This window comes from Malus domestica, chromosome 05 (genome assembly GCF_042453785.1).
Source record: "Malus domestica chromosome 05, GDT2T_hap1".
In the NCBI taxonomy this organism is placed as follows: domain Eukaryota; kingdom Viridiplantae; phylum Streptophyta; class Magnoliopsida; order Rosales; family Rosaceae; genus Malus; species Malus domestica.
The window spans coordinates 26817228-26827500 of NC_091665.1; the positions used below are offsets into that span (position 1 = coordinate 26817228).

General features: G+C 38.8%; 3 protein-coding genes across 3 annotated transcripts in view; all 3 read left to right on the forward strand.

The window, feature by feature from the left end:
- The first annotated feature begins 272 nt into the window (after positions 1–272).
- Positions 273–2754, forward strand: LOC103421053 (uncharacterized). The gene is made up of 2 exons (XM_008359089.4): positions 273–790; positions 2396–2754. The coding sequence occupies exons 1-2, from the start codon at positions 450–452 to the stop codon at positions 2652–2654; spliced, it is 600 nt and encodes a 199-aa protein (XP_008357311.1). The 5' UTR covers positions 273–449; the 3' UTR covers positions 2655–2754.
- A 1476-nt stretch (positions 2755–4230) lies between these two features.
- LOC103421052 (expansin-A20-like) lies at positions 4231–6594 on the forward strand. The gene is made up of 3 exons (XM_008359088.4): positions 4231–4777; positions 5479–5797; positions 6013–6594. The coding sequence occupies exons 1-3, from the start codon at positions 4633–4635 to the stop codon at positions 6314–6316; spliced, it is 768 nt and encodes a 255-aa protein (XP_008357310.3). The 5' UTR covers positions 4231–4632; the 3' UTR covers positions 6317–6594.
- Positions 6595–9275: 2681 nt separating this feature from the next.
- LOC139196471 (uncharacterized) overlaps positions 9276–10273 on the forward strand; it is a 5255-nt gene continuing 4257 nt past the window's right edge. Inside the window, exon 1 of the mRNA XM_070822495.1 lies at positions 9276–10273. This exon is cut by the window's right edge and continues 3189 nt beyond it. Within this exon, the coding sequence (XP_070678596.1) occupies positions 10031–10273 (243 nt within the window). The 5' untranslated portion in view covers positions 9276–10030.

Below are 10273 nucleotides of genomic sequence, written 5' to 3' on the forward strand. Positions count from 1 at the left end.
TAAATAGACATCCATCCATTATGGCACAAAATCTCCAAAAAGTTACAAAAAAAGTCATAGACTTCAACCCCCATCAATTATTTTGACCAAAAAAAACAAACCCCATCAATTGTCGTATTCATTCACAAATCACATCCCGTATCTCACAACAAAAAATCCAATCTTTAGCCACCTTTTTCTGAGCACCAAAAACATTAAAAAAAAATTAAAAAAACAGATCGCACCGCTTCAAAATCCCAGATACACCCTCAAGACACTCTTGCTTCTTCAGTCGTTGTTCCGTAATTTCCTCCAACTTGAGTGGCAAGTCACTACCCCTCTTTCAAATACTCTCCCACCACACCACACCCACACACCACGAACCCCTCCAAAACTCCTCCCCCATTTCCCAAATTCCCCAATCCCTACGTTTCAAGCTCTCCTCCCTTCCTCCCCAGATTTTTCCAAAAATGGAGGACTACATGCGCGGCTGCACGCGGAAGCTGGCGCTCTGGTACACCCGCACCTTCAAGCCCATCATGACCCACGACGAGCTGGAGCCGATCATGGCGACCCTCGGCTTCGTGGGGCTTCCGCCGTCGTCGTCGGCCGCGGCGACGAAGGAGTACGTGTTCTCCTCAGCCGGAGGTTGGCGGAGCAAGTGGGCTCCCCCCGCGGAGGCGCCGCTACCGAGGCCGAGGCTGCCGTACCCGAGAATCGACGGGCTTCATATCTATACGTACCGGGCTTTTATTGACGCCGTTAACTTTTACCTCAGGATGAGCGACATCTCCGATCTCTTCCATGTAAGGTGAGTGAAGTACCGTTTCTTTTGTTTACTCTTCCCAATTTTCTATTTTAACTATTTAATTAAATTAATTGTATTTTATTTTTTTTCCTTGTTTTTCGCTGATTTTATTTTTGCTGGGTTTGTGCACTGCATGAGTGTTTTTTGTTTGTTTGTGAGTGTTTGTGGATGTGTGACGTTGATAGATAGGATTTGGGCTTCTTTGTAATTTTGTGCGGCGAAAAACATGTGGGGGCAATTTTTGACCAAGTCCTCCAAAAATTTGTTGAAAAAAAATTATACTACCATGCTTCTCTCAAAAGCAGCTGCTGCTGAAAAACAAATCACAAATAGACACACGTTTAATAATTGAAATTGGAATATAACTAGACACTCATTTGTGATTGTGTTTTAGTAGCACCAAGTCGGCCCTAAGGGTAGCCGAAGCAGGTTCCCGCCTAAGGCTCTCACCATCGGAGGGTCCCTAATTTTTTTTTTAAATATCAGAAAATAAAATCATCGGCAATTGAAAATGAATTGGTTGAAAAACAGGATTATGTAAATTCAGTTAGTACATTTGCGTCTTAAAATGTAAGGCGTGTAGTATTTAAGTAATGTTTATACATTTTTCTTCTTTTAATATTAATTTTTAATGATATTTGATGTAGAAATAAACTTTTTCATGTATCTGGCCAATTTTTTTTTATTTTTTTTATTTTTTATATACATATCAATGTACAAAAAGTCGGAGATAATATTAGGACCTCATTTCGAAGGCTTCTTAGGGCCCCAAGTTCTCAGGGCCAACCCCGAGCATCACTTGATAAAAATATATAGTTAAATAACTAGAAACTTATACGTGATTTTATTGAAGTTATAATAGTATGATAAGATTGATTTATCAAACAATTGACCCGATTATTGGTAATGGCATGCAACTGAACTAGGTTACTCGGATTGTGTTTAGCTACTTGTTTGATCTTATCGAGTAATGCTGTTTTTAGAATGACCATGTGTTGTATCCCTCCTTTGATACGTATGTGAGTTTCATTTGTTTCAATCCTACTAAGGACGTGATTCAATGTATGCTCGGTTGAGATGGTACAAAATGGTTTACTTTGGTTGCCAATAAAAATGATAAAATGTTCGATTTGAAATGTTGTGAATAAACAGGGGTGTGAAAATTGTGGCCTATTTGATTAATAATCATATCGATAGTAATCAAGTAGTCATGTGCACGTGTCTCATTTTTGGATACAAATGATATTGTGGAAGGGAGAATTAAACATAGGAACTCGGGACTAGGTTTAAACGTTCTTAATTACTTGCGTTATGAGTTCCTTCCATATAATATATGTAACTTAATAAAAAATAACAAATAAGTTAAGAAATAATGTGATTTATATGTTTACAAAACTGTTGCTTATTCAACAATTTAATTATAATATCTGAAATAAACTGCAGATTATGGACTTAATAAATCCTCACGAAGTCTATAATTGATGTATTTATCAGCCTTATATTACTGCATTTTTGCCGATTTCATTGTCATAAAATGCAAGATAATATATTTGTCTGAAAAGTATAAACTTAGTGAGGTTTTGATTCTACTTGTCTTGTACATTGCAGAGGCATGCCGCTCCATGATCTCCATCGAATTAGCGACAGAAACCGGAAGTGGCGCAAAATGGAAGAAGACGACAGTGTGTTTGTTTACAGAGAAGGAACACTAGATCAGGCAACATTCAATCTGTATCACTCTACTAATAAGAACATCAGCAACAGCACTGCCAGTAATGGTAGCAGCGACAATTCTATTGTCATTCGGGAGAAAGGCAACAACACCCCTGTCAGCTGCATTGTTCCGTTGAAAGATATCATAGTGTGAGCCTCATACTTCAACATCAAGGTTGTAACTTGAGAAAAACGGAAACACAGAAAACCTCACAGTGATATTCATTTTATAAACCCAAAAGTTTTGCTCCCCAGTCGCTCCTTTTTTGTGTGCACCCAATTTTCGGCACGTTTTTTCTTTGGTTTTAAAAGGTTTATGTCCAAAGAAGTGATTATTAGGACTGTCGCGTGTGGCAGCTTCTCAATGGGTGAGGCCAACATCCATGGGTCTCACTCACAATGAGGAGCTGCCGTATCCGGCAGCGATGTATACAAAATTTCTCCTCCAGATGGGGAGGAAGAGGGTCTCGCGATCGAAGAATTGTATCTGAGTTGGTCGTTGGATACCAACTCAAAGACAATTCTCTGTTCGTCATAAGCAATGCTTGTGTGTCTGGGCAGTTCCCGGGTGTCCGTAGAATCACATTTTCAATGTTTGAGCTCCATTGGAGCCTAGAGAATATATAAGTGGGCTTTAATGCAACGGGCTTACGGAACGAGGCCTGCAACATGATAAAGAGGGCAATCGTCTTGTGGGTTTCACATGGCGGCTTGGTGAAATAGCAAGTTAGTGACTAATTCAAGCCATGTCAAGGAGAACAATTTTTATGGTATGAGTGCACTGTTACCGTGATCGTTTGTGTTAGTAATATAATGATATATGTATATTTTTTTGTTTAAAATAATATACAATTGCATGATTTGCAAAAAGTATATTCGCACAAAAATCAATCTAACTCTCACAATGTTATGCCAACTTGTGTAAAAACGAGTCCAAAATCGAGTCCATGTTTCACATGTGCAGGTAACTTGGCCCGGACCACTTAAGAGTTGTCTTAGCACTTGCTATTTTATTAATGGTCTACAGTTGTGAAGCCAATGATCCATAACTCCTATATCTATCTAACCCTAAGAAGTAAAACAAGAATCAAACTTCTTCTTTTAAAATATTTGTTGGTATTGGCTTTGTTAAATGTAATTCCCTTGTATTGGAAACACATAGATTGTTTTAATTGTTGTTTTGTTACAAGACATATGATTGACAACGAAAACGTTTGACCCTTACGAATCCAATCGTATTAAACAAATCCAAATGAGCCGGTTTCACTATTAAAATACATAAATCCGGACCAGCTCAAACTTGTTTACAAAATAAACAAGTCGAGTCTGAATTCACAAAAAATGAACCCGACTCAACCTGCGCCCCCCTCTAATACAATGTCGTGTATAAGTCTGTATATACATATCTAATAATATAGTGTCAAGCATAAATCTCTATACATATTATTTTAGAACACAACGTCGATGTAAACACATTTCATATAAATTGTTCTCCATTAAACATAATTTTAAAAAATGGGTCAATTGTTGGATTCGTTATCTTTATTACTATTACCAAATCAAATGACCGTTATAGGATGAATTCTCTCTTTTGAATCATTAAATCCCATAAAGGATAAATTCAGAAATCCTAACCCTTCATCTGATTTTGAAAAACAAATTAAAAGAATCTTTGGAATGTGTTTTTCATTTTTATAAATACTTGTTTCAATGCTTTCCGTATCTGTGTCTGCCACCAACAGTGAGCAGCCAAATGCTGGCGCCAAAGCTTCCTTTCGAGTCTCAATTCCCCGCTTAAAAAGCACAAGAAAGTAAACTAAACCTTCCATCTTTTCCATGGCATAGGGTCCAAAACCCTATTGACTCATTGACCATCATACCCCTCCATCTTTCTCCCTCGCAGAATGTGCCCCCAATGTGAACTGTGGACGCCATTGTAGGCTGCTCCTTGTCCTTTATCTCAGCAGGGAGATTCTGGTCATTTCGCCCCAGAAAAAGGAAAGCTTTCTTCTTCTTTCTTCGTCCTTCTTCGATCCAGTTGCATCAAAAGGGGAAAAAAAGTAAAAGCAACCCATTTGAGTTCAAGTACAAGCCACTGGCATCTGGTAGATTATTAGGTCTCGTTTTCTCAAATGGGAGGAGCCCTTCAACTTCAAGATGCTGCATTTCTCTTCTGGGTTTTACTGTGCGGCAGCATTGCTGCTGCTCAGAATGAAGAAGAATGGAAGACTGCCACTGCAACATATTCCAACGAAAGTGATGGGTCCATCATTACTGGTACTTTCCTTGCTTCTGCTGCAAAAAAGTTTCAATCTTTTCTATGTTTTACTGATTAATTTTGCTCCATGTTTACTAGAAGTATGATGTCGATGTGACGGTATTCTAAGTCAATCAAGCACTGTTGTCCCGAAAGTTCAAATACATGACCTTGCTTGATTGGCTTGAGATACCGCTATAATGGCATCCTAATTATTGAGTTACAGGAAAGTTTTACTCATATTTGCAGTTCTTCAAGGTCTTTTGCATCATTACTGGTACTCTTCTTGCTTCTGGAGCAAAGGGGTTGTAAACTTTTCGAGTTTTAGACTGCATAAGACACCTGAAACTGTTTCGTGAAATTGCTTGAGCATGCCTGAAAACTGTTTTTATTGTGCGTTATTGAAATGTAAATTAATCTAAGTACTTTCAAACTTGCCGAGGTGGCCGCTCGGCAACGGAACTATGCATCTGGTGCAAAAAAGTTGCGAACTTTACACGTTTTTGACTGAATGATACTACATGTTTCTGAGAAGAACGTCCCTGCAACCGGGATGCCAGTACATTATCCCTAGCCAATAACATAAATTTCGTGTAAACTAACTTTCCGCAGTGCTTGATTGACTTGTGAAATTGCCACACTGGCATCCCAGTTTTAGGTAAGTTTTTGTTTCTCTCCATATTTTGAGTTTTTCAAAGTCTTTTTTATTTATTTGTTGCAGAAGGTGCGTGTGGTTATGGTGACCTTCACAGGATCAGCTATGGGAAGCACAGTGCTGGGGTGAGTGGCATTTTGTTCAACAAAGGGAGAACCTGTGGCGCTTGTTATGAACTGAGATGTGTTGACCACATCTTGTGGTGCCTGCAAGGGAGCCCCTCTGTTATTCTCACTGCTACAGATTTCTGCCCTCCGAATTTCGGGCTCTCAAAAGATTATGGTGGCTGGTGCAATTTCCCCAATGAACACTTTGAGATGTCTGAGGCAGCATTTGGTGAAATTGCAAAGAAAAAAGCCGATATTGTGCCAGTTCAATATAGGAGGTAATGGAGAAAGTTAGAATTTTTCAAGGAATTGCTATTCGTACTCCAAAAAGGGCATCCATGATCCAACTGCACTTATAAATTATAAGTGAAAATTGTACTTTGATCAGTGCAAGATGTCTTTTTTGGAGTGCTGATATAGTGCTTTTTTTTCCTTGGATTTTGATTGTGATATCTTGCACTAAGCAAGAAGCTCTGTGACTTTTTGTGTGCAGGGTGAAGTGTGAGAGAATTGGAGGGATAAGGTTCATGGTGGGTGGGAGTTCTCACTTCTACCAAGTCCTAATCACCAATGTAGGTTCAGATGGGGAGGTTCTTGCTGTGAAAGTGAAGGGTTCAAGGACCGGGTGGATACCGATGGCCAGGAACTGGGGACAGAACTGGCAGAGCAATGTCAATCTTAAAGGGCAGCCTCTTTCGTTCGAGGTAACTGTAAGTAGTGGAAGAACACTAACATCTTACAATGTTGCTCCAGCAAACTGGCAGTTTGGCCAGACATTTGAAGGGAAACAGTTCTGAAACAGAACATAGATCAACTCATGGTCATGTGTCCCTTTGTCACTTTAGTTTTTCTGCTGTCCTATATAAAGTTTAGGTTTGCGGTCAAAAAGAAGAAGGGAAAATTGTAGGAGAAAATTGAAAAATTGGGAATACGAGGTCCCAGTTTTGTCTTTTAAGGATATGATGCGTAGAAAGTGTAGTACTTGATGGAACATGTAATTATTTAAAAGTAAAGTTATGCCCCTCGATTCTTCGGTATAATCCGACTTTAATGGTTATATTTGCTTTATCTTTTAGTTGTTTTCAGAGATTGGGTTACCAATTAACATTTGAAAATGCAGAGTATTAGAAAGAGAAGGAAAATAAGCAGTAAAAGTAAAACGAAAGAAAATATGAGATGGGTTGAGAAATATTAGAGAGAACAGAGGAATTCAGAGAAAATCAAGTCGTTCTTATATACTGAAGCTTAAGTGACTTACACAATGCAAACACTTACAGACATTAGTAATAGCAGGCACTTTGGTTTGCATTAGCCATGGTCTTCAAATTTCGATACACTTGAATTATCTTCCAGTTATCTAAATTTCAGTTCGAGCGTCTGCTGTTGCACCCTTATTTTTAGTTTGTCTAGCACTTGCTGTTCTACTGTTATTAAATCCGTCCAGCTAACCAACCGTGCAGCATAAGTCTTATGTTCTTGCTCTGGAAAGTACTTACTTTAATACGTGAACACCCCGACATTGGCAACTAATGCAATAGCACCATTTCAGTATGCAAACTATTTACTAAGAAGTGCTAATGCAATCCATTATACCGATCATAAAACTGAAAAGTAGGGAGAAAAAAAAGAGTTTTGGAATGCTTATGTTCCAAGGTATAAGTTATTCTGTACTACTGAAACTCAAGAGTGAAAAATGACTGAAAACAGGCAGGTAATTGCTTGCTTCTCCAAACAGAGTCCTACAAAGAACTAACTTGATCTCAACGGTAATCACATGAAACGCAACTAGAGTTTCTTACATATTTCCTGACCGAAGATATCATATGATCTATCCAACAGTCACTGATGGTTCACTGTCACTTCTTTATTCCCCTTTACAAACCCCAGAGAGTCCCCATAAATCTTTTGAGCATCCTGCCTTACAATACCCGAACTACCTGTCTCTCCCATCGACTCTAGACCATTAATGAGTACTCTAAAGGATGACTATCGAGTTCAGACCCTGCCTCTTTCATCAAGCAATGACACTCGGACGCAAGTTTAGGGAGGTTAAAACTTATCAATGTAGTCATTAGAGCATTAAATGCCTCAATTTCAGGCTGTAAATTAGTTTCCTTTTTCAACTACAAGTAAAGAAGTTCAACTTGTTCAAACAATCCATTGCTAGCAATTAATTTAATCATATCGGAATACAGTGAAACCTATGGCCTGTAGCAATGTTCCTTACGAATGTCTTCGAAGACCTGTATCAAACAACGAAGCAATAATACAACAGTAACTCCTCTCAAACAACGAAGCAATGATATAACAGTAAGTCCTATCAAATTTATTGACATTGTTGATTATCTAGGTTAAAGAATGGTTCTTTAGAGTTCCGGCTTTATGTTTCCAAGTATCAAATGTTGGTCTTAAAACGTAAAATGAAGCAATTAACTAACCCGGGACTACACACATGAACTCTAAGCTCTAAACGATGATTCTACGTCCTAACAATCACCCATGTGGATATATATTAAATAGGATCAAAGTTGAAGAATCTGGGGAGAACTGAGGTTCTCTCAACACATCATGTCGACGCGTTGTACACAGAGCCAGACTGGCTTATTGGAATTCTTATATAAATGGGACTAGAATTGAAGATTACCCAATTCAACATTCAAATTAAGTTCATGGAAAAACAAACTGAAAACAAAAACGAACTGCAAGTAAGACTTCAAAAGCAAACCTTGAGAGCCAAGAAGCATTCGTTGTGGCGGAGGAGGTCGCGGAGGACGGCCATCATATTGAGCTTCAGCTACGGCCAGAACTTGGAATCGAAAACATGGTTTAAAAAACTCTGGTTTTCCAGGCTCTCTCCAACGCCTGCACGGTCTGGATAGCTCGATGCTGAGGAACCTCCTCTTCTGCAGTGGCCTCGGGTTGTTGCTTCTGTCTCTCATTGTAAAGGTGGATTTCAATCTCTTGGAATTTGAGGGTTGCAGAGATGCAGAGTGAGGATCTGTGGACAGGGTTAGGCTTCTGGGGAGAGAGGTGAAGAGAGAGAGGGCCAGAGGGGTCGAGTTTATCGATCACTTTTAAACGTGTACTGTGCCTTGTTATTTGTCTGTGTTAACAGACAACGGGACTTTCTGCATTTGGGATTCACACGGGTTCATTTTGATGGATTCCAATGTAAAAGGTCTCTCTTAAGCATGTTTGTAACGGATGGATGACTTGACATGACTATCCGCACATTTACGGTTAAGGGGAGGTGGTTAGCAACTAATGGGTTACAAGTAGCATAAGAATTGGTACTGCATGTCTATTTGGAACGCAAAAGCAATGATCGGTGTGAGAAAAAAAATGAGAATAATATCAATTGCTTGCAAATCCATTCCTTATAAATAAACATGTACTTCGAAGAGTTTCATTTTCCAATTTCGCACTCTCGAGTTCGAATCTCAACATTCAACTTTAACTATAACTACAAAACTACGTAGAGAACCAAGACAAGCCATTGTTACAATTGAAAACAACAGATATAAAACAGAAACAGAATTACAAAGATTTCATAGACTAAACAGAGAATCAAAGCTTAAAAGAAGCAGCTTTTTGTAAGATCAAGTTTGTGCTTTAGTATTCCTCACCATGCTTTTCTCAACAAACAAATGAGTCCAGATGAAAAAGTACTTCTACCTTGTAAACAGGTGAATAAAGCAGCTTATTGCTTTCCCTTTTGAATGCATGAGGAACTTGTTCCACTTGTGCCTTATATAAGAGCCAACAATCTTGCTTCCACTTGCAACAAACGCATCACAAACTCCTCGACATTTACAGAAACCAAGTTGCTCGTGATGGCATGTTGAGAATCAATGTCAACCCAAATCCATAAGTAATCCATAACCCAATCTAAAGTCCAAGTCCATATCTAGTTTGATGATGTAAGTGCTTACAATTGCCAAGTTAGGCAAGTTAGGTTGTGTGTGAAAACAAAGCAAAGTTAGGCAAAGTTAGGTTGTGTGTGAAAACAAATAATTAGGTGCAATTAATGTGTTTTGTGTGGTAGTAAATAATCTTAGTTTAATTAAGTAGTTTTCATTTGGTTTGCTATAAATACCCAAGTCCCCAAGCCTTGTAAATCATCCAAGGAAAAACAAAGCCTAGAGCTAAATAAGAAAAGCTTTGCTAATTAGTTTGTTTTGTGAGCTTTCTTTAAGAGTGTGCTCTATTTTTCTTCTTCTTGGGATCATTAGAGTTATCTTGGATACTCTTCTTATTCAACAATTGGTATCAGAGCCAAGTCGGTCAGGGATCGTTCTTGGTAGAGCATTGGTTGTAAAGTCTCTTGAAATTCCGAGTATGCTCTGTGGTTGCAGTTTTGACTGATCTTCCACATCAGAAAAGATTTCTTGAGATTATTGCTGGTGTTATCACAAACCTTGAGAGGGAGCTTCTTTGTGTCGAGAGTAGTGTATTACTCTGCACGGTAGTCACTCAAGCTTGTTCGGTGTAGTCAAAGTCTTGCCAATACGATGGGTGATCTTCAAGTTGTTGGAGGAATCAAGAAGCTCAACAACCAAAACTATAACACGTGGGCAACGTGTATAGAGTCTTACCTTCAAGGTCAAGACTTGTGGGAGGTTATCGGTGGTAGTGAAGTTACACAACCGGCAGCGGAAGATGCTAACGGCGTCTTGCGGAAGTGGAAAATTAAAGCAGGCAAATCAATGTTTGCCTTAAAGACCACAATAGAAGAAGAAATGTTGGAGCACATT

Excerpts from the sequence above, each read along its gene's own strand:
- LOC103421052 (XM_008359088.4), top strand. The coding sequence starts at position 4,633 with ATGGGAGGAGCCCTTCAACTTCAAGATGCTGCATTTCTCTTCTGGGTT. Across the intron at positions 4,778-5,478 it reads TGATGGGTCCATCATTACTG|AAGGTGCGTGTGGTTATGGT; the intron begins GTACTTTCCTTG and ends TATTTGTTGCAG. Across the intron at positions 5,798-6,012 it reads GTGCCAGTTCAATATAGGAG|GGTGAAGTGTGAGAGAATTG; the intron begins GTAATGGAGAAA and ends TTTTGTGTGCAG.
- LOC103421053 (XM_008359089.4), top strand. The coding sequence starts at position 450 with ATGGAGGACTACATGCGCGGCTGCACGCGGAAGCTGGCGCTCTGGTAC. Across the intron at positions 791-2,395 it reads TCCGATCTCTTCCATGTAAG|AGGCATGCCGCTCCATGATC; the intron begins GTGAGTGAAGTA and ends TGTACATTGCAG.